The 27,308-nt window shown below is 41.6% G+C and overlaps 4 protein-coding genes across 4 annotated transcripts; 1 reads left to right on the top strand and 3 right to left on the bottom strand.

Moving 5' to 3' along the window:
* Window positions 1-1,637: 1,637 nt before the first annotated feature.
* On the bottom strand, window positions 1,638-3,482 carry LOC136434266 (uncharacterized). Its single transcript, XM_066426994.1, has 4 exons — window positions 3,295-3,482; window positions 2,705-2,830; window positions 2,260-2,376; window positions 1,638-1,756 (listed from the first exon to the last, which is right to left on the bottom strand). The coding sequence occupies exons 1-4, from the start codon at window positions 3,404-3,406 to the stop codon at window positions 1,731-1,733; spliced, it is 381 nt and encodes a 126-aa protein (XP_066283091.1). The 5' UTR covers window positions 3,407-3,482; the 3' UTR covers window positions 1,638-1,730.
* Window positions 3,483-6,018: 2,536 nt separating this feature from the next.
* LOC136435885 (NACHT domain- and WD repeat-containing protein 1-like) lies at window positions 6,019-24,667 on the top strand. Its single transcript, XM_066429597.1, has 13 exons — window positions 6,019-6,146; window positions 6,653-6,855; window positions 7,199-7,553; window positions 11,509-12,781; window positions 13,113-13,316; window positions 19,305-19,588; window positions 19,632-19,666; window positions 19,866-20,055; window positions 21,254-21,453; window positions 21,602-22,412; window positions 22,657-22,819; window positions 23,055-23,500; window positions 23,762-24,667. Exons 1-13 carry the CDS (start codon window positions 6,038-6,040, stop codon window positions 23,998-24,000), a joined length of 4,512 nt encoding a protein of 1,503 aa, XP_066285694.1. The 5' UTR covers window positions 6,019-6,037; the 3' UTR covers window positions 24,001-24,667.
* LOC136435434 (zinc finger protein 678-like) lies at window positions 8,128-11,001 on the bottom strand. The gene is made up of 2 exons (XM_066428936.1): window positions 10,862-11,001; window positions 8,128-10,069 (listed from the first exon to the last, which is right to left on the bottom strand). Exon 2 carries the CDS (start codon window positions 10,041-10,043, stop codon window positions 8,949-8,951), a length of 1,095 nt encoding a protein of 364 aa, XP_066285033.1. The 5' UTR covers window positions 10,044-10,069; window positions 10,862-11,001; the 3' UTR covers window positions 8,128-8,948.
* Window positions 24,443-26,699, bottom strand: LOC136435433 (GRB2-associated and regulator of MAPK protein 1-like). The gene is made up of 2 exons (XM_066428935.1): window positions 25,342-26,699; window positions 24,443-25,058 (listed from the first exon to the last, which is right to left on the bottom strand). The coding sequence occupies exons 1-2, from the start codon at window positions 26,487-26,489 to the stop codon at window positions 24,794-24,796; spliced, it is 1,413 nt and encodes a 470-aa protein (XP_066285032.1). The 5' UTR covers window positions 26,490-26,699; the 3' UTR covers window positions 24,443-24,793.
* Window positions 26,700-27,308: the final 609 nt, after the last annotated feature.

Here is a 27,308-nt window from a genome sequence, read left to right as displayed (position 1 = left end):
TGCCATATACATACCCCTCGCATGGCAAATTTCTACCTGGTTTGCATTCAAACCTGTCTTTTGATAATGAGTGCATAGTTCATTCCTTTGTGACATTGTTGCACGACATTTTTCTTTGCATGCCCTGTGGTAATAATGTCACGAAAGTTTGCTTTGCTATTGCGTGCTCCATTCTCGTGGCAGTTAATGGTCTTACGCCTTACGAACAGTTGTATCGCTGGGGTCACGTACTAGAAAACAACGATACTTATATTAAAGATTTCAATGAACTGGTAGGTTTGGATATAACGTTTCACGTGCAAACGGACTCTAGGAGGAAGAGTGATTGTACCACTAATGGAGATCTTGATCAACCAAACCAAACCGATGGCTGGGAAAAGTGGGGGAGGATGAGGCTACCATCTTGGAGGTCTTTAAAGCTAATGTACCGTTGCATTGTTTAGAAGTCAAGGGTAGTATTCCCATAACCTCGACACCTACATGTATGTAAACAATCTAACGGTATCAGCATGGCAAATTCTTATTCTCTAATAAGAGACGTATCTCACTGTGTTTCATTTCCCCTGATCATGACCTCATGATCGCAAAACTGTCTTAGTCACATGAAAGCCCGCCGCCGCGCGGCTGATCAGGTTTCAGCAACAACATACCCAGTGACGTATGAGGTCATGTAAGGTCAGTGTAGTTTCGATGGCGTCGGTACTAGTTTCAATAATCATGAATTATGGTAGAACATTGTGCTTATGGCCGCATGTATCTTAGTTAAGTAGCCTGATAGCTTAGCACCCATCACAATAACGCCCAGAATCAGAAGTTCAGTACTTAATTTAAGGGCACATTTGTGTGTAAATGTTGTCTTTTGGGTATTACAGAGCATTAGCGAAGGTATGTAGCGTACTCACTCTTGGTGAGGGTAACAAACAAAAATTAAACATTCACGGTATTGCGTTTCCGTAATACAGATCGTAAGGGACATAAAGTTTGCATATGAAGTATGTTTCACTCGTCTTACACCTCATTTGCCATCAAAGTCTCCGTACTTATGTTTCATACCACAGTATTGAACGGTTTCGCATCAATGATAACGGGACCACGCAAAATGATTTCAAACCTGATATTGTCAAAGTCGGTCTTCTTCCAAAATATGTAGCTGGTCGTTTTCAAGTCCCCCACAGCAGTACTTGATCTTAAATAAGGTCTAAGGAATGCCAGGTAGACGCTGAAGCTAGTTCGGAACAGTTCGCTGCGGTAATATTCAATATGGTGGAAACTTTCACAATGGCAAGCGTACTTCCGCGTTCGTGTCCTTTTCAGGAGGTACCAAGCTGACCTGGGAACGAGCTCATATAGCTTTTGCAGGTGCAGCGCAAGTAAGGTGACCTATGACCTTTTCCTATTTCCTTGTTGTGTATTATCTTTTTCCGTATTTTGTCTCATATCTTCTGTTGTACAATATATTCAGTCATGTCTGATTTAAGCGTATCGCTTGAGCATGATTACTTTCTTTTTATGTGTAAACAAAAAGTGCTATCTGTAGAAGATTTGAAACAAATTATTTTTCAGATTGAATTGTTCGCTTGTTCTACTTTCTTAATTCCGTGACTGAACAAGAGACAGAAAAATCACAAGGAAGCGTCTAGAATTATTTGTTTATTTGGTATTGTTTCAGAATATTGTGACGCCATGTTGGATCGATGAATCCCATCACAACTGCTGTTTGTTGACTCTCCTCACCCAGAGATGACGTCGTTGCCAACTGTAACCAATCAAATTTGAGGATGAAACCGTTACACCAAGAGTGCAACCACAAAATAGGTTAAAGTTGTTATCTAGGTGCGAAAGGATGCTAACGTTCCAACTATGATATGGAAATCTAGTCCATGCCACAGGACCAATAACAACCACGGGTCGTGCAATGTTGTAACATTAGTATTTCGGAGGACAAGAGATCTTGAAGGACATTATATTATTGTTTTCTATTGTTTTCAATTAAAGATATCCAGAAATCAAACAATGACAAAGACGACTTCAACTTTCACCTGTGTTGGTAGAAATCATTCTGAAACAAGTTTTAACTGTGATTTCTGATACATAACTTTCTGCAACTTATGATCCACTGCTCACTGAGTCACGTGACGTCATCTCAGCGGAGGATTGCTTGGATAAGTCCAATTTTTGTGTTACAGTTAAAACTTGTTTCAGAAGAAACATATCTTTGAAACGTCGACATTCTGACGCAATATAATGTACGGTACGCACGGTCACAATATGCGGCGACAGGCGACTCGACGGAGTTACCAAAACAGCGACAAAGTCGTCCGGCGCTGTCGATGAACATGTCGCCGTCATCATAGTACTGCCCTTCATGTGTACAGCCTACCAGAGAACATGAATATGGGAAACACACGGCAGTCAATAGGTTAACTTTGTTACAACAAAACATGTACCAACAAGTCCCTCCGAATGCAAGGTTCATTATGTTCAAATGACCCATTCATTATTACATCTCACCGTATTGAATACCAAATGAAAGACGGTAGAAGCTACGTATACGCCTTACTCGCCGGTGTACTAGTTTTACGATTTAATATTCACAGCATTCTAAATATAACGTGTACTTATCAAATGTGTTGTTTATTCAAGGCTTGTGTCTTTTCGTACATAGTTTGTTTTCAGTGTTGGTTTGTGTCCATGAGTTACTCACAGTTTTCTCCGGGTATACCGTGGCCGTGAATGCCAGACGTCTCACAGGTGTAGGTGCGCCCCCAGCAGCCTGTCTCAGAAACTACAACCTCGCCTGGCTGATAGTAGTTCCCTCCGTAGAAGCACCCTAAAGGTGAAAAAAGTACATGTACCTTTGAGATGTTATCTATTTCTCCTACCATCTATGAAATTATTTTTTGCACCGACGCCAGGACTTGTTTACATGAATTGATTTGAATAATTTGCTGATAGGTGTTACCGTATTGGTCAAAGAAAGGAAGAAATGATGAAGGTTTTTCGTATTCATAGAAGCCTATTCTAAAACTTCATAGCTCTTGGCACGTTTCTTTTATGAGCGTGGTAAGTTTTATTTATTTATTGGCTAGTGTGAAAATGACTTTCATGTACGGGTATATTTCTTTCACTTTTCATTGTTTATAATAATAGGATCACGTGCACGCAGTGAGCTATACAAATTTCATTAAATTATAACCTGCAAAAACTACGGAACAATGTTATGAACAATAAATTCTAGGATTCAATATAGATACAAAAGTGTTTCAACAATAACACATTAGCGTGATCTTTTACCTGGCGGTTGGGTAGTAGTTGTAGACAGTTTGTTGGATGCTGCCTTGGGGACAATGCCGGGTGCACACCAGGCAGCCCCCACCAAGACCAGGGACAAGAGAAGACGTAGCATAGTGGATAACAATTCTTCAGACCAGTACTGTGTCGTAGTCTGCGGGGTGTTCAACTGTGTACGTGCTCTTGTAAAATGTACACGTCAATGTGTGGAATGTACTATTACCAATCGAGGGGACATCTTACCAGACGATGATGAAGCACCAGTAGCCAAGCGACATCTATGTCTATGAAATCGACAACTCTACATAGCAACGACGGAAATAATTGTACAAACTTCTGTGGTACATAAGAAATATACAACTAATTCCAATTTTTCTCTTAATGTCAGTCGAGTATGCTACCTATCACCTAACAATATTCACACCATCAAAGTGCAGGCATGGGTTATAGATAATTTTAAAGTAAACGCGCAAGCTTCCTGTAAATAATAGTATCAGTAGAAGCAGGTGAACAAAACAATAGAAGTTCCCACACGACAGAGAGCCTCTGAACTACAAAGTCAAACACATGATGAACGCTATCCGTGGTCCCTTTCGGGTATTGCGGGTCGGTAATTTTGTGGCAAAATTATCATTTCAATTCAAGTAATACAAATACTAGTATTTCTTGTCGTCCGAAGATTTTTCCTAAATCATCAAAGAAGTACGGACTATCTTACACCCAATACTAGTGGACAAAAAATGAAAAGAGCAAGCAGTTCATGCCTAGTTTCCCACCCATCGGTTAGACCTAAATGGGCCTTGATACATGGGGAAACTTGAATATTTTCATATTTGATCACCAGCACTTATTAGTCGTTGAACGGAAGTTTTAACTGTAAAGGTGTCTCTAATTTAGATAAATGAGACACCTTGTCTTGCAGTAACCGCGAATCGAAAAGGGGCCAATCAAATGATTCCCTGGGTGGGTTGAAAAAAATTGTCTCAACACCCTCTTATAGAATGTATGAACGTTCCCTATAGTGATATTTTCTTTTCAAAGTCAGGTTAATAGTAATATCCTGAAAAATTATTGTTGAATTTTTGTTGGCATATGCTAGCCCCCATATGTTAAAATGTCAAGTGCCCCTCCCCCGTAACCGGTTCAACCAGTACACCGACATGTGAAAATGTGCCCAAACATCTGCGAAGCTGGGGCAGTGGTAGGTCAAAACAACTTCATGTTTTCTGAATTCTTTTATGGTTTATCGTAGGCAATAAACATGAACTTGGTGCAGTTAGGTTGGTACCGAAGTATAAGATGTCTTTTTGCGTACCGAGCAGTGGCACGTTTGCATATATATATATAAAACATACAGTTGAAAAGGATACTACCTACATCTACATAGTTGTTGCCCCCAAATAACCCCTTCAGGGGCATAGTAGGGGGGAGTTGAGGTCCCGGGCTAAGGCGGGCAGGCCTCCAGCCTGGCACGGAACGACTCAACGGTGGGAGGCAGGGTGTTCCATTGTGGGATGGTACGGGGAAAGAAAGAGTGTTTATATGTGTCGGTTCTAGCGTGGATGGTGTGAAACTTGAGGTCGTGGCTCCCCCGGGTGCGCCCCTGGGCTGGGTTCAGCAAACTGTGTCTATATTAATGTGGTTATTAACAAGTTTGTAGAAGAAGGTGAGGCGGGCGTTCCTCCTCCTTTCAAAGAGAAGGGGCCACTGCAGGTCGTTGAGCATTTGTGTCACGCTGCTAGTCCGCCGGTAGTCATTAAGGGTCACGCGGGCGGCCCTGCGCTGGACGGCCTCCACCGCCTGTATCCCTTTGGTGGTGTACGGGTCCCAGACGATGGCACTATATTCCAAGTGAGGCCGCACCAGCGCTTTGTAGCAAGTGGCCTTGACCTAGATCTAAGTACGGCCGTGCTTCCTTATCAATCAATATACTGGATGTGTGGTTTGAATGAACCAAAACAAATGATGGAAGATACTCATCTAGAATGGATACGTCTATAAGCAGCAATATCGTGGAATATGGCGTTAGTGTTTTTGTGCATACACCGACAAGGGCTTTTGTTTAAAAGTCTTGTGTATACTGTTCTCTATTCAGCCATGACCTCTCATTAAGAGTACACCAATATCACTAAACTTTACTACAGAAATAACAGCATTCAATCGCAGTCATTGCTTTGTGGTTCACTTAACATTAGGAAAATCTCTGACCGTATTCACCAATTTAACTACCAGTTAAACATGCAGAGGTGTGAAAATGTGTGGGCGTGAAATTCCAGTGAGGTGAGGCATTTTCTTTAATCAATTGTAGCAATTACTAATCTCCAAGCAGATGTTGGGATGGAATATTTGCCAGGTCAATAGCCTCTAAGTTTGGGCTCTCGCGTTACGAACCTCCACCCAACATCTTATAGTCCCCAAATCTCTAAACGTGCCTTGGATCTAAACGTTAGCCACAATGAAATGTAAGACACATCTTGCAGAAGAAGTGACGCAACTGTGACATTGTGTCTGGTCTGTGAAGGTGAACAATAGCGTCAGCTTAAATAATAAATGAACTAATTCATCTACAACGTTGGCAATGACATCATATTTTGTACATTATTAATGATCGTACCTGGGTAGCATGTAACTGTATATGGATCGCTCACCTTTGCTAGTCGCTGGCCCAGATTTTGGTTTGGTTAAACCTACACTAAAGCCAGTCTAATTCATTTATACACTTGGTTGTTAAGTAGTGTCAAAGAAGATGGAGGTGACAGCAGAGATGAGGAGTGCGCTCATGAAGGGTCGCATGACGGCCCTCCCACCTGACAAGTCTAACATCGTACGGATCTTTATGAGCTCCACTTTTTCAGGTGAGTCACGATTCCTTTTGTATCTTATTCTTGCCTCAGTGTTATTTCTTAAAAGTGGATACTTCATGTCAGGTTCTCAATCCTATCAACATGTCTATGTCCTTGAACCATAGGGGGTTAACAAGTGTATACGAAGAATACTTGAATGTAACAAAAAGCTGTAAAATAAAATGTCCGCTTTGCCCATCTATGGACCAGGGGCTCATATTTTTCAGTGCGTATATTGCACGTCATTTCCGTTCTAAACTGAAATGCTTAGCAAGTCGATCGAACATATACAAGGATTTCATATGACGCGTCGACGTCACTTGCGCCATGTTGGAGTACACTATCTGTTACGTCAACATGCTGCTGCTGCACTCCAATATGGTTGCGTGAATGAAATCACAATCATTACGGCGTTTACTACCTGGCAAGGCACTGGTTTAGAAACATTGACGTTAAGCCTTGATAGAAGTGACTGAGGCGCATATTTCATGTCTTCCGCCCCCCTCCCCACACGATAGACATGGCGAAGGAGCGAAACATCCTCCTGCAGAAGGCTTACCCGGAGCTGCGGGAGTTCTGTCAGAAGCAGGGGCTGGACTTCCAGGTCATGGACATGCGCTGGGGCGTCCGGGACGAGGTCGTGGCTGATCACATGACCTGCGCCCTGTGTCTGATGGAGATTGACACCTGCAAGAGACTGTCGGTCGGACCCAACTTTGTGGTGAGGTCTCACCGTCTAGAAAACTTTGGACGTGTAACATGTATTCCTATTATTTAGGCCAAACTACGTGCAACATTTTTAAAGATACTAGTACGTTTCAGCCATCGCACGAAAAGCTGTTAGATACTAGTCATTGTATAGAAACTTAGTTCTTTATAGTTTTAGGTCAGCGACAGGCATGGGACAAGCTTGATTTAATGACTTGGTTTTTGGATATTTTAGCTGATTCATTATCATTTCAGCTTTCATAATCTTTATTTTTATAGTCATTCTAAATTTGCCGACATGCTTCTTTAATATGATGATTTTTGAAAGAAATTGATGATTTTTGTTTCCTTTTTAGGCATTCCTTGGCAATAGATACGGCTACCGTCCCATCCCAGCGAAGATAGATGCAGACGAGCTCGACATCCTCCTAAAGAAAGCCAGTGACCTAGACATGGATACTTCTGTCATCAAGGAATGGTACCTCAAGGACGACAACGCTGTCCCTGCAGTCTGTTTACTACAGCCAATCACTAGCAAGTTTAAATACTACACGGACATGGAGTCAGCCAATGAGAGCCTGCGACAGAAAGACAAGGAGGGGTGGCATCAGGTGACGGTTCAGTTGGAAACTATTCTCCGCACAGCTGTGAAGGCAGCTCACAAGGAAGGACTCGTCACTGAGGAGGCGCAACACAAGTACATCAAGTCAGGTAACAGAGACTTTATCATCAATGCCATTATCTAATATTCAACTAGAAAAAACAAGCATGAAACGTTCAATGTACATTATATGTCATTTTTTGAAAATTGTTATCACTGCAGTACTAAAACTAGTAAAAGTAGCATCGATGGAAAACGTCGATCAGATTCCTACAAAGTGCGTTGGGGATTCTGCACGAATGAATTGAATGAAGTACCTGCTGCAAGGATTAATAATGACAAAACCAGTTTTAGTTCACAGAACTACAATTGCCTCCACTAGCTACTACTAGTATCCCCACACTGCAAGCATAAAACATGATCCCTAAAACTTGAAAAGTTATTCCAAACTAAATAGACAAGTCAAAGTCCAAAATATCATACACATTGCTGTAAATGCAAAATTGTTCGCGGTGGTTTTATGTTTCACCGTGAACGTAAAAACACCACGAACATTTTTGTCCAATACTGTAGCAGTGTATGACTATGGCACTGCCACAAACAGTAACTTAAAACCACTGCGAACACCCCATTTTTGCCTTAGCGCGAAATAAAAACCACGCAAACTTAAATGCATTTACAGTATATGGTTATCAAAGTTTAATACGAAACAAGTGAAGACCTTACAAAATAACTTAAAACGGTTCTAAGATTAGAACCATTTTAAACCTAGACCTAGAAACAACTAGCAACTACTAACTAGGACAATTATCCAAAATATCATACGCAACAAAGTTTAATACGAAACAAGTGAAGACCTTACAAAACAAATCAAAACGGTTCTAAGATTAGAACCATTTTAAACCTGGACCTAGAAGGCACAACTAGCAACTAATAACTAGGACAATTATCCAAACAAACTCAACAACTGGAAAATAAAGTACTACTTTCACCAGTTCACCACTATAAAATAATTACTTTTAAATGATATTAGAAGATACATAAATAGATAATCAATGAGCTGAGTATACAATTCCTAAATTAAATGACTTTTCTTAAAGCCTTAAACAAGGTTTAAAAACTAGCTAGCAATGCTTGTATGCTATCCTTCACTACCAGGCTAGCATCTCTTTTGTACTTCCAAACTTTCTTACTTGTGAGTCTGCATGAGCTTTCTTAGACTACCTCATTCACTGAACGTCCTGCCGCACTCCTTACACTTGTAGGGTTTCTCTCCTAGGCCTAAAAGCTTATAAATAAAATAAGAATGTAGATGAAGAGATAATCAACGTGTTGAGTATACAATGCCAAAACAAACAAAAAATGTAAAAAACAAATGTTAAACTAGCTATGTTTGCATGCAATCCCTTAGGACTTCCTTGCCCGTGGGCTCTTAACTTATGAGTCGGAACGTGACTTCTAAAGACTACCTTGTTCACTGAACTGCCTGTTGCACTCCTCACTTTTTAGGGCTTCTCCCCCGTGTGAGTCTGCATGTGTCTCTTTAGATTGCTAAGCTCACTAAACTGCTTGCTGCACTCCTCACACCTGTAGGGTTTCTCACCCGTGTGAGTCTGCATGTGTCTCTTAAGATGACCTAGCTCACTGAACTGCCTGCTGCACTTCTCACACTTGTAGGGTTTCTCACCCGTGTGAGTCCGCATGTGGGTTTTCAGATTACCCACCCGACTGAAGCGCCTGCTGCACTCCTCACACCTGTAGGGTTTCTCACCAGTGTGAGTCCGTATGTGTCGCTTAAGATCACCCAGCTCACTGAACTGTCTACTGCACTCCTCACACCTGTAGGGTTTCTCACCCATGTGAGTCCGCATGTGAGTCTTAAGATGACTCATCTGACTGAACTGTCTACTGCACTCCTCACACCTGTAGGGTTTCTCACCCGTGTGAGTCCGCATGTGAGTCTTAAGATGACTCATCTGACTGAACTGCCTGCTGCACTCCTCACACTTGTAGGGTTTCTCACCCGTGTGAGTCCGCATGTGAATCTTCAGATCACCCAGCTCACTGAACTGTCTACTGCACTCTTCACACCTGTAGGGTTTCTCACCCATGTGAGTCCGCATGTGAGTCTTAAGATGACTCATCTGACTGAACTGCATGCTGCACTCCTCACATCTGTAGGGTTTCTCACCCGTGTGAGTCCGCATGTGTCTCTTAAGATGACCCAGCTGACTGAACTGCCGACCGCATTCCTCACACTTGTAGGGTTTCTCACCCGTGTGAGTCCGCATATGTTTCTTCAGATCACTTAGATGACAGAACTGCTTGCTGCACTTCTCACATCTGTAAGGTTTCTCCCCTGTATGGGTCCGTATGTGAGTCTTTAGATTACACAGCTCACCGAACTGCCTGCCGCACTCCTCACACTTGTAGGGCTTCTCTCCTGTGTGAGTGCACATGTGGGTTTTCAAATGACCCACCTGACTGAAGTTCATGCTGCATTCCTCACACCTGTAGGGTTTCTCTCCTCTGTTCGATTGCATAGATGAACCATTTCTCCTGACATAAGCCAAACTCTGCACGTTGCTTTCTGATGCCATCCTCGTAAATGTGGAGCGAAGTTCTTCTGTAGAGATGAGATGAACAATTATCATTTAAGTAAGAGATGGCAGATTCGTAGTTCTGTTACATGGACATTGCTGCCCCAAATTGCTGAATCCTACGACTAATAAGTTGCTTCTTTCAATCTGTAGTTCCAATATGGCCATCGTTCTATTGGAATTTATGTATCTGCTAATAAAAAAGACTGAGGAATAGTGAACCCTCCCTCGGACATTCCTAATGTTGTTCTGAATGGGAGGATTATTAGCTACTGAACCTCCCCCTAAAGTAAATTCCCCGTCTGGCCATGACGAACACCAGATGTTAGAATGGCGGGAAGTTTCGGACCCAGGGGCGGACGGAGGGATTTAGAGTATCATACTGTGAGTCATACATGACCTTTTTTACACAGATCTTTAAAATAAACTTTAAAAAAATGACGTTTCTATAGGAATACACCTAAATACACTTATATTTTCACTTGTCTTTGAACAAATGATCTCAACATTCTTATCAAAAGAACATCTGTAAACCCCTCACAGGCCCCTGTTGTTTACGCTATCCTGCACATTAATCCTCCATGTGTCCGAAGGTTTCTTCCCTTTTTGGTGTGTAAAACATTTGTAATATTTCCCCAACCAAACTAGGGTCTATTTATCGACAGCCAAAGATGACAGAAACATGTACACATGTGGCGTGTAGTTTAACGAACCCCATAGCTACAACTTTAAGGCGTTTCAGCATAATTCAAATCACGAAAATCTTTTCTCTCAAATCTACAGAGCTTTTAAAGTCAAAATAAAACAGATGGTCTTACCTGAACAAACTGAAACCCTAGACTTGTACACAAAAGCCAGTCGGCACTCTAACAACGCGAATATTGTGGTATTCTAGAGGAAGGAAAAGTCTCCAAACGGAAACCACGCCGCTCACTACTTCCAGCAAACAGGAAGTCGTGGTTCGATAACCCGGAAGTATTCTATAGTCGAAGGTCAAATATATCTCCTGATTATTCAACAGTTGTCGCAACATGCCCTGTTCTGTTTACATGTACTCCTACAAATATAGTCCAATCGGAATTTCGAGTACGCTGTACGCATGATATAAGTATTGTCAAATGTGAAAACCCCTGGCTTGTAAACAGTTCTCGTCTCGACATTGTCTCGATTTGCATAATAAAAATAACAACGCCCCGTGAGTGAGACGGGTTTTGTTTACGTCTCATGGACCTTTACCTTTCACACTGCATATGCGTACTCGGAATTCCGAGTGGGCTTATTATGTAACATATATGTACTTACAATTTCCCCCGGAATGAAATACACTAAAACGCGAACGATTTGTTGATGCAGCTAGACTTACTTCTAACCGCGTTGCACTAGTGCTAGCTCGTTAAAAAAGTATTATGCCTCACCTCAATTGAGGATGACGGCTTTTACTATACTTTGTGTCTCTTTCTTCTAGTAACAGAAATTGAAATCAAGAGGGGTATAATGGAGTCAACTGATGCCAACCAGCGAGCCGCCATCTTCATGCGGAACCTGCATAACATCGAGAAGCACGTCGGTGCAGATGCGGTCAATGCCTACCTGGACCTGATGGACAAAGAGAAGCTGAATGAGGAATCCCAGAGACTATTGGAGGACCTAAAGGGAAAACTGCCGTCTAAACTGAAGAATGTTCACCAGTATGAAGTAGAGTGGACCGACAAGGGGGTTAACGAAGACGTAGAAAGTCATGCTTCATACCTGGAACAGTTTAGCGATGATTTTGTGGATGATCTGAAAACGATGATCTTCAAGAGCCTGCAGAGCGAGAATGAAGAAGAACAGAATGATGATTGGTTTTTGACAGAAGTGATCTCACACGCACGTTTCTGCCAGGCTAAGTGTGAAAGTTTCTGTGGAAGACAGGAGATCTTTGATGCTGTGTACACGTACATGAAGGACACAGCCAAGGTCAACCATCAACCGTTCGTGATCCACGGAGCCTCTGGTACTGGGAAGTCGTCCATCATGGCCATGCTGGCACAGAACGCTGCACAGACGTGTGGAGAAAACCTTGTGACAATCATTCGTTTCCTGGGCACGTCACCACACAGCACCCTCATCCACCCTGTTCTACAGAGCCTCTGTCTACAGACATGTGAAGTCTACGGCATCGAGTCACCTCCCGAAAGGGTTCTCAACAACTTTGCCGAAATCGTCCAGTATCTGTCCACGCTTCTGGACAAGGTGTCCGAGAAGGACCGGCCACTTCTCATCCTCCTGGACTCCTTGGACCAGCTGTCGTCTGTGGACCGAGCCTACAGCCTGACCTGGCTGCCCAAATCCCTCCCACCGAACGTCCACATCGTGGTCTCCACCTTGCCTGATGAGTTTGATCTTTTGAAGACTATGAAACGCACGATACGCAGCGACAACAGCTACATCCAGGTGCCCACACTGTCAGAACAGGTGGGAGGGGAGATTCTGGACACGTGGCTTGCTCAGGTCCAGCGATGTCTTACCGACAAACAGAGGGAGGTCATCTTGTCTGCGTTTTCACATTGTCGGCAGCCGTTGTTTCTGAAAGTGGCATTTGACGAAGCTCGAAGATGGAAGTCGTACACACCAGAATCAGAACTACGGGTTGCACAGTCAGCGAGGGCAGCCATCAATCTGCTGTATGAGAGACTGGAGGTTCAGCATGGAACCATCTTTGTGTCACACACACTGGGGTACATCGCTGCTGCAAGGTAAGAAATGCAGTAAAACGTCTTGACTTTCATAGTTTTCATCTCGTGTCTGAATATCCCTACGCCGAAATTCACTGCTCGTTTCAAGAAAACCTTTGACGTATGCTCAGTTCCAAATTCTAACGTTTCTATCCACTGTAGTAGGTTACTATGTCTTCCCTCGAACGTTCACCTTTTTCATGTCGTCACAGTTCGTTTTGCTATAGATACAGTGTTAGACATGCATGCTGACACTTAAAACTAGATTCCTGTTTAAGCATTTACCTTTTTCATGTCAATGTTCAACTTTATAAAGATATTCGCAACACCTAAATAACACTTTATCTCATAGGAAAGGGATATCAGAACACGAGCTAGAGGATGTCCTTTCTCTGGACGATGAAGTGTTGGACGACGTGTACCAGTACTGGTCTCCTCCCAACAAGGACCTGGTGCGCATCCCTCCACTCATCGTCACCCGCCTCAAGTACGACATCATGGAGTACCTCGCCGAGAGACAGGCAGACGGGAAGAGAGTCCTGCAGCTGTTTCACAGGTACAGTACTTATGGTATACCGCTGCGTTAGCACTGACCAGCCGAAACCAACCAATCACGATAACAATATCAACAAAGATAAGTGTACCTGCTATATACTTGGTGATTTTAATATCGACTTACTTAAAACCTCACATTCCCCTACTTCTGACCACATAAATAATATTTTCTCCTCCTCTTTCTTCCCTCTTGTGTACAAGCCTACCAGAATTATTATTCTGTATTACAAATACTTTATCTATGACTATGGCTACCCCTGAAACAAACAAAAAACAAGGAATACAAACTTCAGGTAAGTACATCTTTGATAATGACAATTTGATTTTTGACCCTTTCTTATTAAATAACACAAAATATACAGATAACTGGGACCCTGACGTAAATCTTTTAAGAAACTCTACAGACAATTCGTGCCAGTATTTCTCAGAAAACTCGTTTTCCACTTTGTGCAATACACTACCCAAGAATACATTTTCAATTCTACATCTTAATATTAGAAGCCTCCCACGTAACCACGATCATTTCGTGCATTATCTGTCCACTCTTCGCCATGAGTTTTCCATCATTGGTCTCACCGAGACATGGCTACAAGATTCCACCTCACATCTGTATGATATACCTAATTACACTTCTATACATTGTTGTAGATCAACCAGAATGGGTGGGGGAGTGTCCATCTTATTACACGAGAGCATGCAATTCATAGAACGTAAAGATCTTGCTATACAAGCAGAAAATGGACAAATTGAATCAATGTTTATAGAAATCCCCGCATCTTCATTGACAACGGCAAAGAGCCTTATAATAGGCTGCATTTATCGGCCCCCAAATTCGGATATAAGAACATTCATAAGTGACCTTACCCTGACCTTAGATGCTATCGATAAAGAAGGCAAAAACTGTTATTTGATTGGCGATTTCAATCTTGATCTTCTAAAAAGTGAAAATCACTCATTAACTGCGGACTTCCTAAATACTTTGTATTCGTGTAGTTATTTTCCAACTATCACTAAACCGTCAAGAATAACAAAAACCTCAGCGACATTGATAGATAACATATTGACGAATTCTTTAACGAGCCCATGCACATCAGGTCTCCTTGTTACAGATATATCTGATCATCTTCCAATATTCCACATTATAGAACATGTATGTAATAGAGACAAGAAAATTGAATATGAAAAACGCAAGTGCAGGAAATTCAATAGAAAAAATATTGATACTTTTAAACATGTTTTATCCGAGGAAACTTGGGATTGTGTACAAAACAACACAAATGCAAATTCTGCTTATTGTGACTTCATGCAAATTTTTAATTCACACTTTGACACATGTTTTCCCCTATCAAACTCTACAGCAAAGCAAAATCTAGGCATCGACAAGCCTTGGTTTACTACAGGTCTCCGCAAGTCCTCTAAAATGAAAAATAGACTCTACAAGAAATATTTAAAAAATCCTACACCAACAAGACTGCATAGTTACAAATCGTACAGAAACAAATTCAACAGGCTGATTCGTAATTGCAAAAGGAAATATTACCAAGACCAATTTACAGCTGCATCCACTAACATACGAAAAACCTGGAAACTAATTAATGAAATTATGAACAGGAAAAAGGCAACTAATATTCTTCCGAATAAATTTATTGATGGGGAATTGGAGGTATCTGATCCAAAAGCCATAGTAGACAAATTTAATGATTTTTTTGTAAACATTGGCCCCTCTCTTGCAAAAGAAATTGATGAAACAGATATTTCTCCTGAGTCATACCTTTTTAATTCGTACCCACCTATAAGCTCTTTTGAAGAACCCACCGCAACGGAAATCCATGATATAATTATGAATTTAAAAAACGCAGCTCCTGGCCAAGACGAAATAAGTGCCTTGCTGTTAAAACAGATTGTTCCCGAAATTCTAGAGCCAATAACACATGTTTTTAAGACTTCTCTGAGAAACGGAGAAGTGCCAGCAGACCTTAAAATAGCCAAAGTTATACCATTGTACAAAGCCGGAGATCCGTGTGTTTTCACCAATTATCGTCCAATATCAATCTTACCGGCCTTCTCAAAAATCTTGGAAAAATTAGTTTATAAACGGATTGTGAATCACCTTGAAATCAATCATATATTATATGCGCATCAATATGGATTTCGAAAAAAATACTCGACATATATGGCACTCTTGCAACTTGTTGACAAAATCACCACATCCTTAGAAAATAACGAATACACGATAGGAATATTTCTTGACCTTTCCAAAGCATTCGATACAGTAGATCACAACATACTTCTCAACAAACTATTCACCTATGGATTTACCGACTCTGCCCTTCGTTGGCTAAAAGACTACTTAACTAACAGAAAACAGTTCGTCTCTAATAGAAATAATATTTCCTCCCAAAATGCCTTAACATGTGGCGTACCACAAGGATCCATTCTTGGTCCCCTCTTGTTTTTAATTTATGTTAACGACTTGGCATCAGTATCAAATAAATTATTTGCTCTGTTATTTGCAGATGATACAAACTTGTTTATGTCCCATAAAAATTTTGACACGTTAGTAACATCTATGAATAATGAATTGTATAAGATAAATCAATGGTTTAAGGCAAATAAATTGTCCCTTAACGTGAAAAAAACTAATTTTATTATCTTTGTAGGAAGGAACAAGAAATACGATAAAGAAAAGGCTAGGATCTATATTAATGACAATGCTATCAATCAAGTAAGTCACACCCGTTTTTTAGGCGTAATTATAGACGAGAAACTTTCATGGAAGAACCAAATTGATTTTGTTTGCAAAAAAATTTCCAAAAACATAGGCATCATTAGAAAAGTCAAATCTTTGCTGTCACGAAACATATTTATGGTTCTTTATTACAGTTTGATTTACCCTTATCTAACTTATTGCAACATAATTTGGGGTAGTACGTACACAACATCCATCAATCCTGTTTACCTCCTTCAAAAGCGCTTTGTACGAATAGCAGCCAATGCCTCATTCACAGCACATACAGCAGCTCTGTTTCGTGATTTAAATGTTATGACTGTATTTGACATTAATAAATTTCAAATTGCCTTATTTGTCCATAAAATTGTCCATAATAGCTCTTCCCTACCTGAACAATACAAAGGTCTTTTAAATTTCAACTCAGATATCCATCACCACTATACGAGACAACATAATCTTTTAAGATCAATTATGACAAAAACTACTCAAAAACAACATACAATAATGTTTAGAGGCCCCACCGTATGGAACAATCTCAGCCACATTCTACAGTCCTGCTCGTCTTTACCTAGTTTCAAAAAACTTTTAAAGATAGATATCATAGAACATCCAAGTATTACTTTCTCCTGATTTGTTTGTTTTCCTTGTTTTTCACTTTTCCTTTGGTATCCGATGACAAAATAATTCATATGATTGTTATTATCTTCGCCGAGTACTAGTACTCGGGGAAGATTATGTTTTCGGTTGAAAAATCTGTTGGGTGGGTCTGTATGTATGTCAGGAGCATAACTCAAGAAAGCTTCAATGAATCTTTATGATTTTTGGTAGGTGTGTAGTGGTTGTGCAAAGGAAGGTCAAGTTCGAAAACCGTTTACCTGGCATATTCTATCAGTACTGCAGTGGACTTTGCGTGTTTTTGTGTTTGTATGTAGGCAAAAAAAGTGACGGAAACGTTGATGGATCTTCATGATTTTTCGTAGATCAGAAGAGGTTGTAGGAACGAAGGTCAAGTTCGAAAATTATCAATCTAGCGCTTTCCTACAGTACTGCAGCGGGCTTTGAATTTGTGTGAGTTTGTATGTCGCCAGCATAACTCAAGGTGCTGTTGACGGCTGTGCATGATATTAAGTGGGTAGGTAGGAGTGTCAAAGAGGAAGGTCAAGTTCGATAATGGGCCTCCTAGCGGATATTTAAGGTACTGCAGCTGAGTTTTAAAGTTTGAGGTCGAATTTTCTGGAGGTGCCAGGCTCATGTTTTTCCAGTAATACATTGAATCTTGAACAGGGAATGAGTGGTGCAAGTTTGGGCCCCCTAGCGGATTGTTTGGACCTACAGTTGGCGTTTTTGTTGAAACCTTTGGAGGCGAATAACTAAAGAAGGGGTTGACGGATCGTCATGATTTTTGGCATGTAGATAGCTTAGGTAATGTTTTACATAATCAAATACAGATTATGAAAACCAGGAGCTAATTTGCATAATGAATAAGGAAAGTTTATTAATCCGCTCAAAGTTTGTGGTCAATTTTTTTGCAGGTGCTATGGTTATGATTTTTGAGTGGTAGATAGATCTTGGGGCAGGGAGTAAGTGATGTAAGTTTGGGCCCCCTTGCGGCTTGCCGTAAACTGCAGTGGGCCTATTTGTTTGTAACTTTTGAGGAGGATAACTCAAGCAGTGATTGATGGATTATTCTTGTATTTGGTATATATGTACCTTAGGTGATGATCAACATAATGATATGCTCATTATGCAGATCATGACCTACTTTACGTAATCATTGAGGAAAATGTATAGCACTGCTGCACCATAGTAGCGGCACGTGATAGTACACATCTGGCGTCCAGAATCTAGGTCAACAGCTGGCGTCCTGAATCTAGGTCAACAGCTAGCTTACTAGCTGGGCGATTGAAAAGAAAGGACTAAAATGTATCTGTTATGTTTGGTATGAAGATAGCTAGATTTAAAAATGAATCTGATGATTGACGTTAGATGATAATTATGCCAGGACCTAATTTGCATGATTAATGAATCTTTTTTAAAATCTGCCGAGTTCTATGTTTGGGCGCGTTCATATGCATTTAAGTCGTATTTCAGTCTTTGTGAAAGCTTGTATCAGGGGGATATTGTTCAGTTACTAGCTAGGGCTAACCCGTAATAGCCTTAGCCTTTAGGTAGCCCTGGCTGTACTTATCTACAGCCGAATAAACAAATCAGAAAAATCCTTATTACCTGGATGTCTAACTGTTATTGACATTCCATGAGAGGACTTTAAGACATGTGGCATATCAAACCACTGAGAAAGAGGGGAACATTGATAGATATTGTTTAAGCAAATAAAGACTTAAATTGAATGGTCGTTGAGAAAAACGGCTATGTAATGTCATATTGGTAAATGGCGGTAATTTGGTACTTGCATCTGTCGGTACAATTCATATTATTTGGCGAAGATATGAGGTCGTGGAACTCTAGTTTTTGTATAATTTTGACCTATTTCTTTATAAATTGTTATTCATTATAATACTTATTATGTTTACAACTCAAAATTTACTTTGTAGTTCCTCTTCTTTTCATTTGTTTCATTGATTTATGTTAAAATTCCAATTTCTTGTTTCGTTAGTTTTTCTTAGTCTCGATGATATATGATTTTGTAAAAATCCCATTTGAGTAGTTTGGGGGAGGCCCCCGAAAAGCCGTATAGGCTTCTGGCCTCTCCTGCATGTATTATTTACTCTATTTCTCTTTGTTTTTATATTGTATTGTACATATGCGAAGAAACAATAAACAAACAAACAAACAATGTCGCCGCCTATGGTCAACAGACAACCTGATTGGCTGGTAACTTTCCCTCCAACAACAAGAGGGGATTTGCTGATGACTGGCTAGTGCTAGCGCTAGTAAAGCAGCGAGAAGGACAGGCTGCAAGTTAGCATGCTAGAGCCAATGCTTGGCATATACACAAACGGTGGGCCTGGCATGAGAGATTCTACTGACATACAACAGCTAGGATATTTTAAAATTGAACTGGTGTGCTACATGATGCTTGTGACATTTTATGCGATATAGATTGCAAAAGTGACTATATCAAACATTTCAAAAGGAAAATGTAAAAACAGTTTAAACCAGTGCTTTCTTTTATGTTGTGTCTACATGTAGTTGTTATAATTACTTTTACACACAGAGAATGGAACACCATGGTAATGACAGCAAAGAAGGAGATGAAAGGCAATGGTGTCAATGTCTGTTATTTTGTTCTCTCCACAGACAGTTCATAGAGTGTGCTCAGGAGCGGTACCTAGCAGGAGACAACAGTAAAGCACGTCACCACGTCCTGGCCGACTTCTTCCTCGGCACGTGGAGCAACGGTCGCAAGAAGGAGATCACCATGGAGGTCAACGGGAAGCAGGAGTACTACAACGCTGACCGTAACGTCGTCCCTCAGCCCTTGAAGTACGATGACAACGTCTTCAACCGGCGCAAACTGAACGAGGTGACCTTTCACCTTCTCCATGCAAGTAGGATGGACGACATCTTTAAACACACTCTTGGTAAGGGTTTGTTGAGTTGTTCATGATAATATGAAAATTTTAGTTGCAGAGAATTCCGTACATTCCAGCTATGCCGTGGTTGGTATTTGTGGAATGTTACTCGCACGCGCAGTAGTGACCAGCCTAAGATTCCATGGGAGGTCAGATAAGATCTCCCGGAAGGATCAATCCGCTGTGATTACTTCTGATTAAAGTGGAAACGCATGTGTCTAATATCATAGATAGTCGGAAATTGCGATGTTGTCTCAAAAGGTTGATGTCTTAACATCCTGCACAGCGCACATACACATATCATTGTTACTCTCCGTCTTTAGGTAATCTGGCTTTCATGAACGCCAAGACTGATGCGCTTGGTGTCAAGAGTCTGACAGAAGATTACAACATGGTGCTTCAGGTGCAGGATAACCTGGAAATCAGGCTTCTCAGGGACGCACTGAGGCTCATCAAACCCACTCTGGAGTTTAAAGGTTTTTATGTGACATTTGTTCATCATAGTTTTGTTGCTGAATATAAAGGAATTCTAAAGGTTATTCTACAGGCAGTGATTTATAAAATGGTTTCTTTTTGATATCACACAGCTAAAGGTATTATGTAATTGAAGTGCACCTTTACATCAAAATCAACTGCACAAAATCTGCATTAGGTTTAAAATGCTGCTTCTTACTCACCGTACTGTAACGTCAGCTGAGTATAAAGTATACACAAATTTAGATTCTCTTTGACCCCATGGCCCAACAGGTGGCGTACCAAGCTATCTGGCATTGGAGCTGATTGGACGACTTGTACCGTTCGAACGTCAATCTCGACCAATCATAGACAGCCTTCTGGAGCAGTCACGGGCGTGGTGTAAGACGTTTTGCGATCACGTGACGCGACGTCCATTTTTGTTGCCCCGCAACACGTGCATTTATCCACCAGGTAGATTCGCTATTTTTCGTCAGTAACAATAACAAAGAAAAACTTTCATCATTGAATGCAGAGCCTTAAGCTCTCCAGTTATAGATTTTCTAAAACCCTATTTCATAGGCATGGGGATGCCTTTTTGGGCACTACACATATACTAGTATACATCTCATATCATGTTGCACTTCACGATAGTCAACTGCATAAAAATACAAATGTAGGTTGATAGAGGTAAAGACTGCAATGTTTAAAAAATGCTATTACGGTTACACGTAAAGACGGTATCAACGTCTGTACTACCATACAAGGTGGTCCTCTGCGGACGACCCTGGCCCATCACAGAGACGGGATCACGTCCATCGCCATGACTCCAGACGGAGGCTACATGATGACCGCTGCACGAGACTGCACCATCCGCATCTACGAGAACGAGTCGGACGTCATGGAACTGGAAAGAACATTAACGGGACATACAGGTACTTGTGTCTCCTATGAACTTTATACATTTTACTGCAAACGTAAAAATTTCTCTTGGCGAAGCCAAAGAGGTGGAGCCGTTTTAGTGAATTGATAATATAGTAAATACAACAGAAAAGTATATAGGATAGCAACAAACAACTATACATCCCTACATATGATACTATAGAACGCAAGCACTTTCTTTACAAACAAAATTTCTTTTTGATACATATTATTGTATCCATTTTGGTTATGCATATGGAGTGGAGCCGTTCCTACTAATTATCATTTTTTCCATGACAGCTGCCGTTGAGGTCCTGGCTGCAGCCCCCAACAACGAACTGCTAGTGTCCGGCTCGCTTGACAACACCCTAAAGGTGTGGAACCTGGAGACGGGGCGGCTGGTCATCACCATGGAGGAGGACCACACCCACTACCAGCACCACGCCCTGCTGACCACCACCGTGGACTCCTGCAAGGTGGTGTCACCTGCTGGGAAAGTGGTGAGTGGGAGAAAGCTGTACTACCATTGTATTATCAACTGTACTGTTGATGATAAACATAGTGTCCCCAAGTCCCGAAGATGTCAGATTTAAGACTCCCGGCCCAAGCAAAAGACATTCAAGTAACTTATCTTGTCTCGGATTTCAGGTTAATGTCTGGGACATAGAGTCTGGCAGGCTGCAGTTCACCTTGAAGGGGCATGAGGGAGCTGTTTCCTGCCTGGCAGTTTCCCATGACAACCAGTACATCATCACAGGAGCAGAAGACAACACCATCAAGATGTGGGGCACGGAGACAGGGGAGCTGAAAAACACCTTCTCACACCACACAGATCACCTGACCTGTCTCAAGGTCACCCAGGATGGAAGGATTGTGTCCGGGTCAAAGGACACGACACTTTCTGTCATAGATATTGAGAACGGGGAGGTGGTTCACAGGTTAGAAGGACACTCCCATCCTGTGTACTCTCTAGCCATCACATCAGATGGTAAATATGCAGTATCGGGATCCGACAAGGTGGTGAAACTGTGGGACTTATCGAATGGAAGAGAGGTCCACCATTTGCAGGGGCACTACGGCATTGTGGACTGTGTTGGCGTCACCAGCGACAACAAGGTCATCGTGTCCGGGGCTCGGGACGAACACCTGAACGTGTGGGACTTCGAGAGTGGTCAGCTCGTCCAGACACTGGACGGACAAGCGGCAAAGATCAACGCGATGGAGGTGACCGGTTACATCGTCGTGACGGTGTCCACAGACTCCTACTACACCAAGGTTTGGGACGTCGAACAGAGCAAGATGAAGATGTCCACTCCGAGGTTTATTGACAAGTACGGCATTGTGGGTGTGACTAGTGACGCAGGGTACGTGGTGTACAAACGGGAGGGCAGTGAGAATGAGGTGAACGTGTGGAACTCAAAAGACGGCAAAGACATCCGAACTATCACTAACAAGGATGGTAAGTGGTCATGTTTTCATGGTTTACACTTGTTTGCGCTGCTTCTGTAACATTTTCTGAACACTACATTCTCTAAGATTGCCTGGTAATGATAACGATATTACATTTATGTGAAGTGTAAATTAATCAATTCTGAAATACTAGCTGTAAATTTATCAACTTGCAACCGTTTAAACTATACATATATCGCAGAAGCAATTTCGTGCTTGTAACGAAGATTGACGATATTTCTGTGTTTTTATAGGCTCCATAACCTACCTAAGGATAACTCAGGACAACAACTGTGTGGTGACTGGAGACGAGGCAGGTTTCATCAAGCTGTGGAACCTGAACACGGGCCTGTTGATACGGCAGCTGGACAAGGCTTCAGGTGGCATCAGGTGCTTCTGGATCACGCGTATGGACAGGTATGTAGTTGAGAAAGACACCTGTTATCAGTCTGTAGTCGATTATTAGTGAATATTGCTGGTGCAAAACGTGATTGGCTACTTTCCTTTTGATGTCAAAGCGGGTAATATCATTATTCTGTTAGATTAGTATAAGTAACCAGTAGCTATTATCTTTCTTTGATAAAGGTGCTTTGTTTTCAATGCCAAAGAAATAAGTTATGCTTCACAAGTCAGTATTCATTTTTCTTGAAAGGTACCTGGTAGCAGTCACAGACGACAACTCCGTGTCAGCCTGGGATATCGACTCCATGATGCTTCTATGGACCCGCAAGCCGAACTGTGATGGGAAAATCACCTGCGTCACCATGACAGACGACAGGAAATACACCGCAATCGGCACGGACAAGAAAGAAATCGTCGTCCTCAACAACGAGCTAGACAAAGTTGCGTACCGTCTGGTCGGCCATCAGAGCCCGCTGACATGTTTGAGTGTCAGCCATAACCAGAAGTTGTTGGCCTCAGGGTCGTCAGGTGAAACCATGAGGGTGTGGGACCTGGGCACGGGGAGACTCGTACACGAACTGTACGCAAAGTCACCCGTGTTTAAAGGGATCGTGTGTCTGTCGTTTAGTTACGACGACAAGTACCTGATGACGGGGGGTCACGACAGGTCACTCAAGATGTGGGACCTCCAAACAGGTAGGAATTTAATTTACATAACGGCTAAAATTGGATCTTTTTTTAAACACCGACAGTCAATTTTGATGTTAAGTGTTTGTTGCACTTTTGTTTCAAGTGTATCATTGATTATCACATGCTTTGTTTCTACTTTTCAATTTCCTCTAAATACGAGATGTAACGTTGACAATCCCTCATTGTAGATACTGACTTTGTATATCTTTGCTTACTGTCTATCTCTCTATGTGTTTTGATGAAAGCTTTCCTCTTATATGGTTATAGGAAAGATGTTGACTGCCCAGTACGTGTACGCAACAATTACCTGTATTGTGGCCAACCGTGACAATATCGTCCTGACCACCAAACTTGGGTATGTTATTGTGGAGGACGTCCTGCTCCCGGCGACTCGTCCACTTCAAGAGCAGGGGGGTGCAGGGTCTAATGGAAAAGATCACGATTCGAACACAAGAAGAGAGCATAACAAGAAGAAGAAGAGTTGTTTTTGTTGTCAAATTCTGTAGAACTACAATGAAAGGTTTGCTGAATCAACAGTCATCTTTAACTTATCTTATAAATGTAAATTTTAGATACAAAACTACGTCAGTAAAAAAATGCTAACGTTGCTGTCTTACTTGGAATAATAGTACGTTAATGTACATGTTGCAGTGTATATTTAGAGCATCGTTGTGCAAAAAAACAATATACTTATAAGGATACGATTGTGTTGCAAAATGTATTCAGGTCATTTACTATTGTGTTTATTATGCTAATACCAGTTGTGCAGTATTATCATCAGACGTAGAGAGATCTGGAGATTAGCTACTTCTGAAACTTGTGACTTGTCTCTTTTCCCCTGTTTGTTTTGTTCTGTCTTTCATGGGACCAACTACAACAATGCGGACTATAGTGACGAAGTGTTGAGAATGACTAGTACTAATAGATAGAAAGAAAGAAGGATAGCAATTTCGAAACAAAGCGAATTTATTTCCAATAAATAATGTAGCACGTCATATCAATGAAGTGCCGAGAAGTATAGATTGTACCAAAGCGATTGTTACAGCTATCACTACTGAATGTATGCAGTAACTATTCATGTGGCATTCATTGCATGCATTTGGAAATATACTTAGTATATCTTATAAATGTTGCAAATTCATTCAATTACAGTTTGAATAACAGCGTAACAAACATTTGTGTCTCCATTTTCTAACATTTAGTACTCGATAAAAATAATACGCTACAAGGAAGGTGTTAGTAATAATATGATATCTTAACAGCGTCTCAAACTAGATATACGATCCTTATGTTTTACTTTTATACTTTGGGTACTGGTTTTGAGCCGCTGGCGTTCTTCGTCCTCCTCGCGGTTGCATTGCCGTTGTTTTCCGCTAGAGGTCCAAGCACAAGTGACTGATAATTGGAGCCTGGTCGGGAACGACGACGATCAGTCGTGTCCTCGTTGCTATGGCGACGGGGAACGGTTGCTGAGGACATGCGCAGTGGTGTGTATGGAGACAGCCCTGCTTCTATAGACCTAGAATCGTCCCCTCTCAGCACAGTGGTATCACCCGTACTGGCCCTTCAATACAAGACGTTCAAACTTTAATCTGGCGTAAAACTTGTATTACATTATAACACTGGAAACATTTTTTGTGATAAAGCCTGAAAAATTGACGTTGTCACGGTAAAGGTCTTTGAAATACAGAATGTAACCATAATAAAATGACTTAGGGTAAAAAAAACGGATTCAAACGTACAGAATTCAAATTTGAATGGAACAAGAAAAACTACTTGAAAAGCAACACTTCATCAACGCAATACAGAATTTTATAGTTGGATCAAATTGTGACAACCTCACATACCTTCTCCGAGACAGCGTCAGAGCGCGCAAGCTCTCTATTGGCGGAGGTGTGGGTGGTCGTCGGTGGTCGTGAGGGTCGCTTAGCAACGGGGCGTAAATCCCTTCATCGTCGCTAGGTGTCACTGTTACAAGTGGAGGTCTTTGCGTCTCATGTCTTTCACCAGCCTTGTTCTTGAAGAAGAGTTCTCGCGTTAAAACGCGAGTGATGTTTCCCGGGTCTTTCGCTGTCCACACTTTAAGCTCCTCACAGCATTTCATGAGAAGCACGTTGTACGAGACCTCGTCTTTAACCATGCCCTCGGGCAAGACAACTGCCGAAGCATTCGACGCGGGAAGTTCCAAAAAATCGTACAAGACGGCGCCATTTGCACCGGTTCTTAGCAAACACGCACTGATCACTGCATCTTCTCTCGCTTGTACAAGCCTAAAGATACCCGTGAATGTGTCCTGACAAAACTTCGGCGTTTCCCCGTCCGTCTGTAGCACAGTTAGAGGGAAGGTACATGAAGCTAGCTTGTCTATGGTCTCCTCGTTTGTGGTCTTCTCAACAGCGCCTCCTGCGACAGCCAAAAACTTTGCACCACATTCTAGAGAGAGTGTCAAGTATTCGTTATTTTCATTAAGGCATGCCAGCGTCCACGGAAGGCTAGAGTTGAACTTTCGTCTGCTTGACGGTTTTGCTTGCACGCCTTCTATCCCCAGACAGTGAATTTCCTCGCCCGCATTCACGAGTATTTCTGATTCTAACCCTGACACTGCTTGTGTGGCTATGACTTTATTCGGTAGATACTCCGCCAACTCCTTCACTCCTTGAAACCTGTCCTTTTTGGTGTGTTCGTTAGACATTCGCACGAACTTGGACTTGCAAGAGAAGGGTATGGACAGCCAGGGGCCCACCATGGTCCTGTCTCTGTCCCCCGCCATGCACCTGGCTACAACATGCCTCGACGTTTCCTTCTGCAATCCGACCAGTAAAACCATGGCGCCGTCAGGGAGGTCTGGATTGTTTTTATCCGCCAGTTTGATGATCTGAGGCAGGTGGAATTGTTCTAACACCAGATCCAGTGGTAGAACGGTGTCGCTCCATGTTATTAGACGTTCCAACGACGGCACATTGATAGACTGACGTTGCCCGGGAGAAGCCGCCATCTTGCAGGAAGTAAATGTTTATACGAAAGCAGAAGCTATTGTTGTATAAAACTCCAGCTTGAAGTCCTCGTATTCAATATTCTCAGGTCTTCAGGTCTTCGTATTTAAATACTAGTACTCCAACAAACTGCAACAGTATTATCTGACACTGAATCGTATGAAACAATGTTGTAAAAGACGTTAACGTCCGTTTTTGCCACCTGTCGCATTACTATACGCAAGATAAGATCCCCTGATGAAATGCCCCTAAGCTACATATGACAAAGATAGAACCACGCCTTTGTTTATTATGGTATCGTGGACCTTGTGACCTATTGTGTTCATTCAGGCGTTACCTCACCTGAACTGTGGCCTCAACACTACCGTTTACTTACAGACTGTTAAACAGAAGAAAAAAAATTGATAAAATATGCAAAATGGGTATGATAAGCTAAGATAAATATCATTTTGGCAACAGGGAAACGACACGATATTGATGTTGATGCTGTGGTGCGTTAAAAAGCGATCATATGTGCAGTTAACGTTGTTCTGATTAAGGAGAGCAATTAGGATAATGGCATGTTGCCAAACAGCATGTTGGCGTACCTGTAATTAGATGGAGCGTTTAGAGGCTATACTAAATCATTGATTTGTTTTTAGGCTTGTAGGCCTAGGTTTTATCTTTCTGCGATACCATGTATCAGTTGCTTAGGGAGACATTATATGGCTAATAATGCAAGGGATTTGTATTTGCGGCCAAATTGTGGGTTTGAAAAAAGACAAATCACACATGCTTTACCGTCGATACATGTTTTATTTGATAGAATCTCGTAAATCTAC

The sequence above is a fragment of the Branchiostoma lanceolatum genome, chromosome 5, assembly GCF_035083965.1.
Source record: "Branchiostoma lanceolatum isolate klBraLanc5 chromosome 5, klBraLanc5.hap2, whole genome shotgun sequence".
NCBI classification, from domain to species: Eukaryota; Metazoa; Chordata; class Leptocardii; order Amphioxiformes; family Branchiostomatidae; genus Branchiostoma; species Branchiostoma lanceolatum.
The sequence above is the reverse complement of the archived record's forward strand: the minus strand, read 5'-3'. Positions and strand labels throughout refer to the sequence as shown.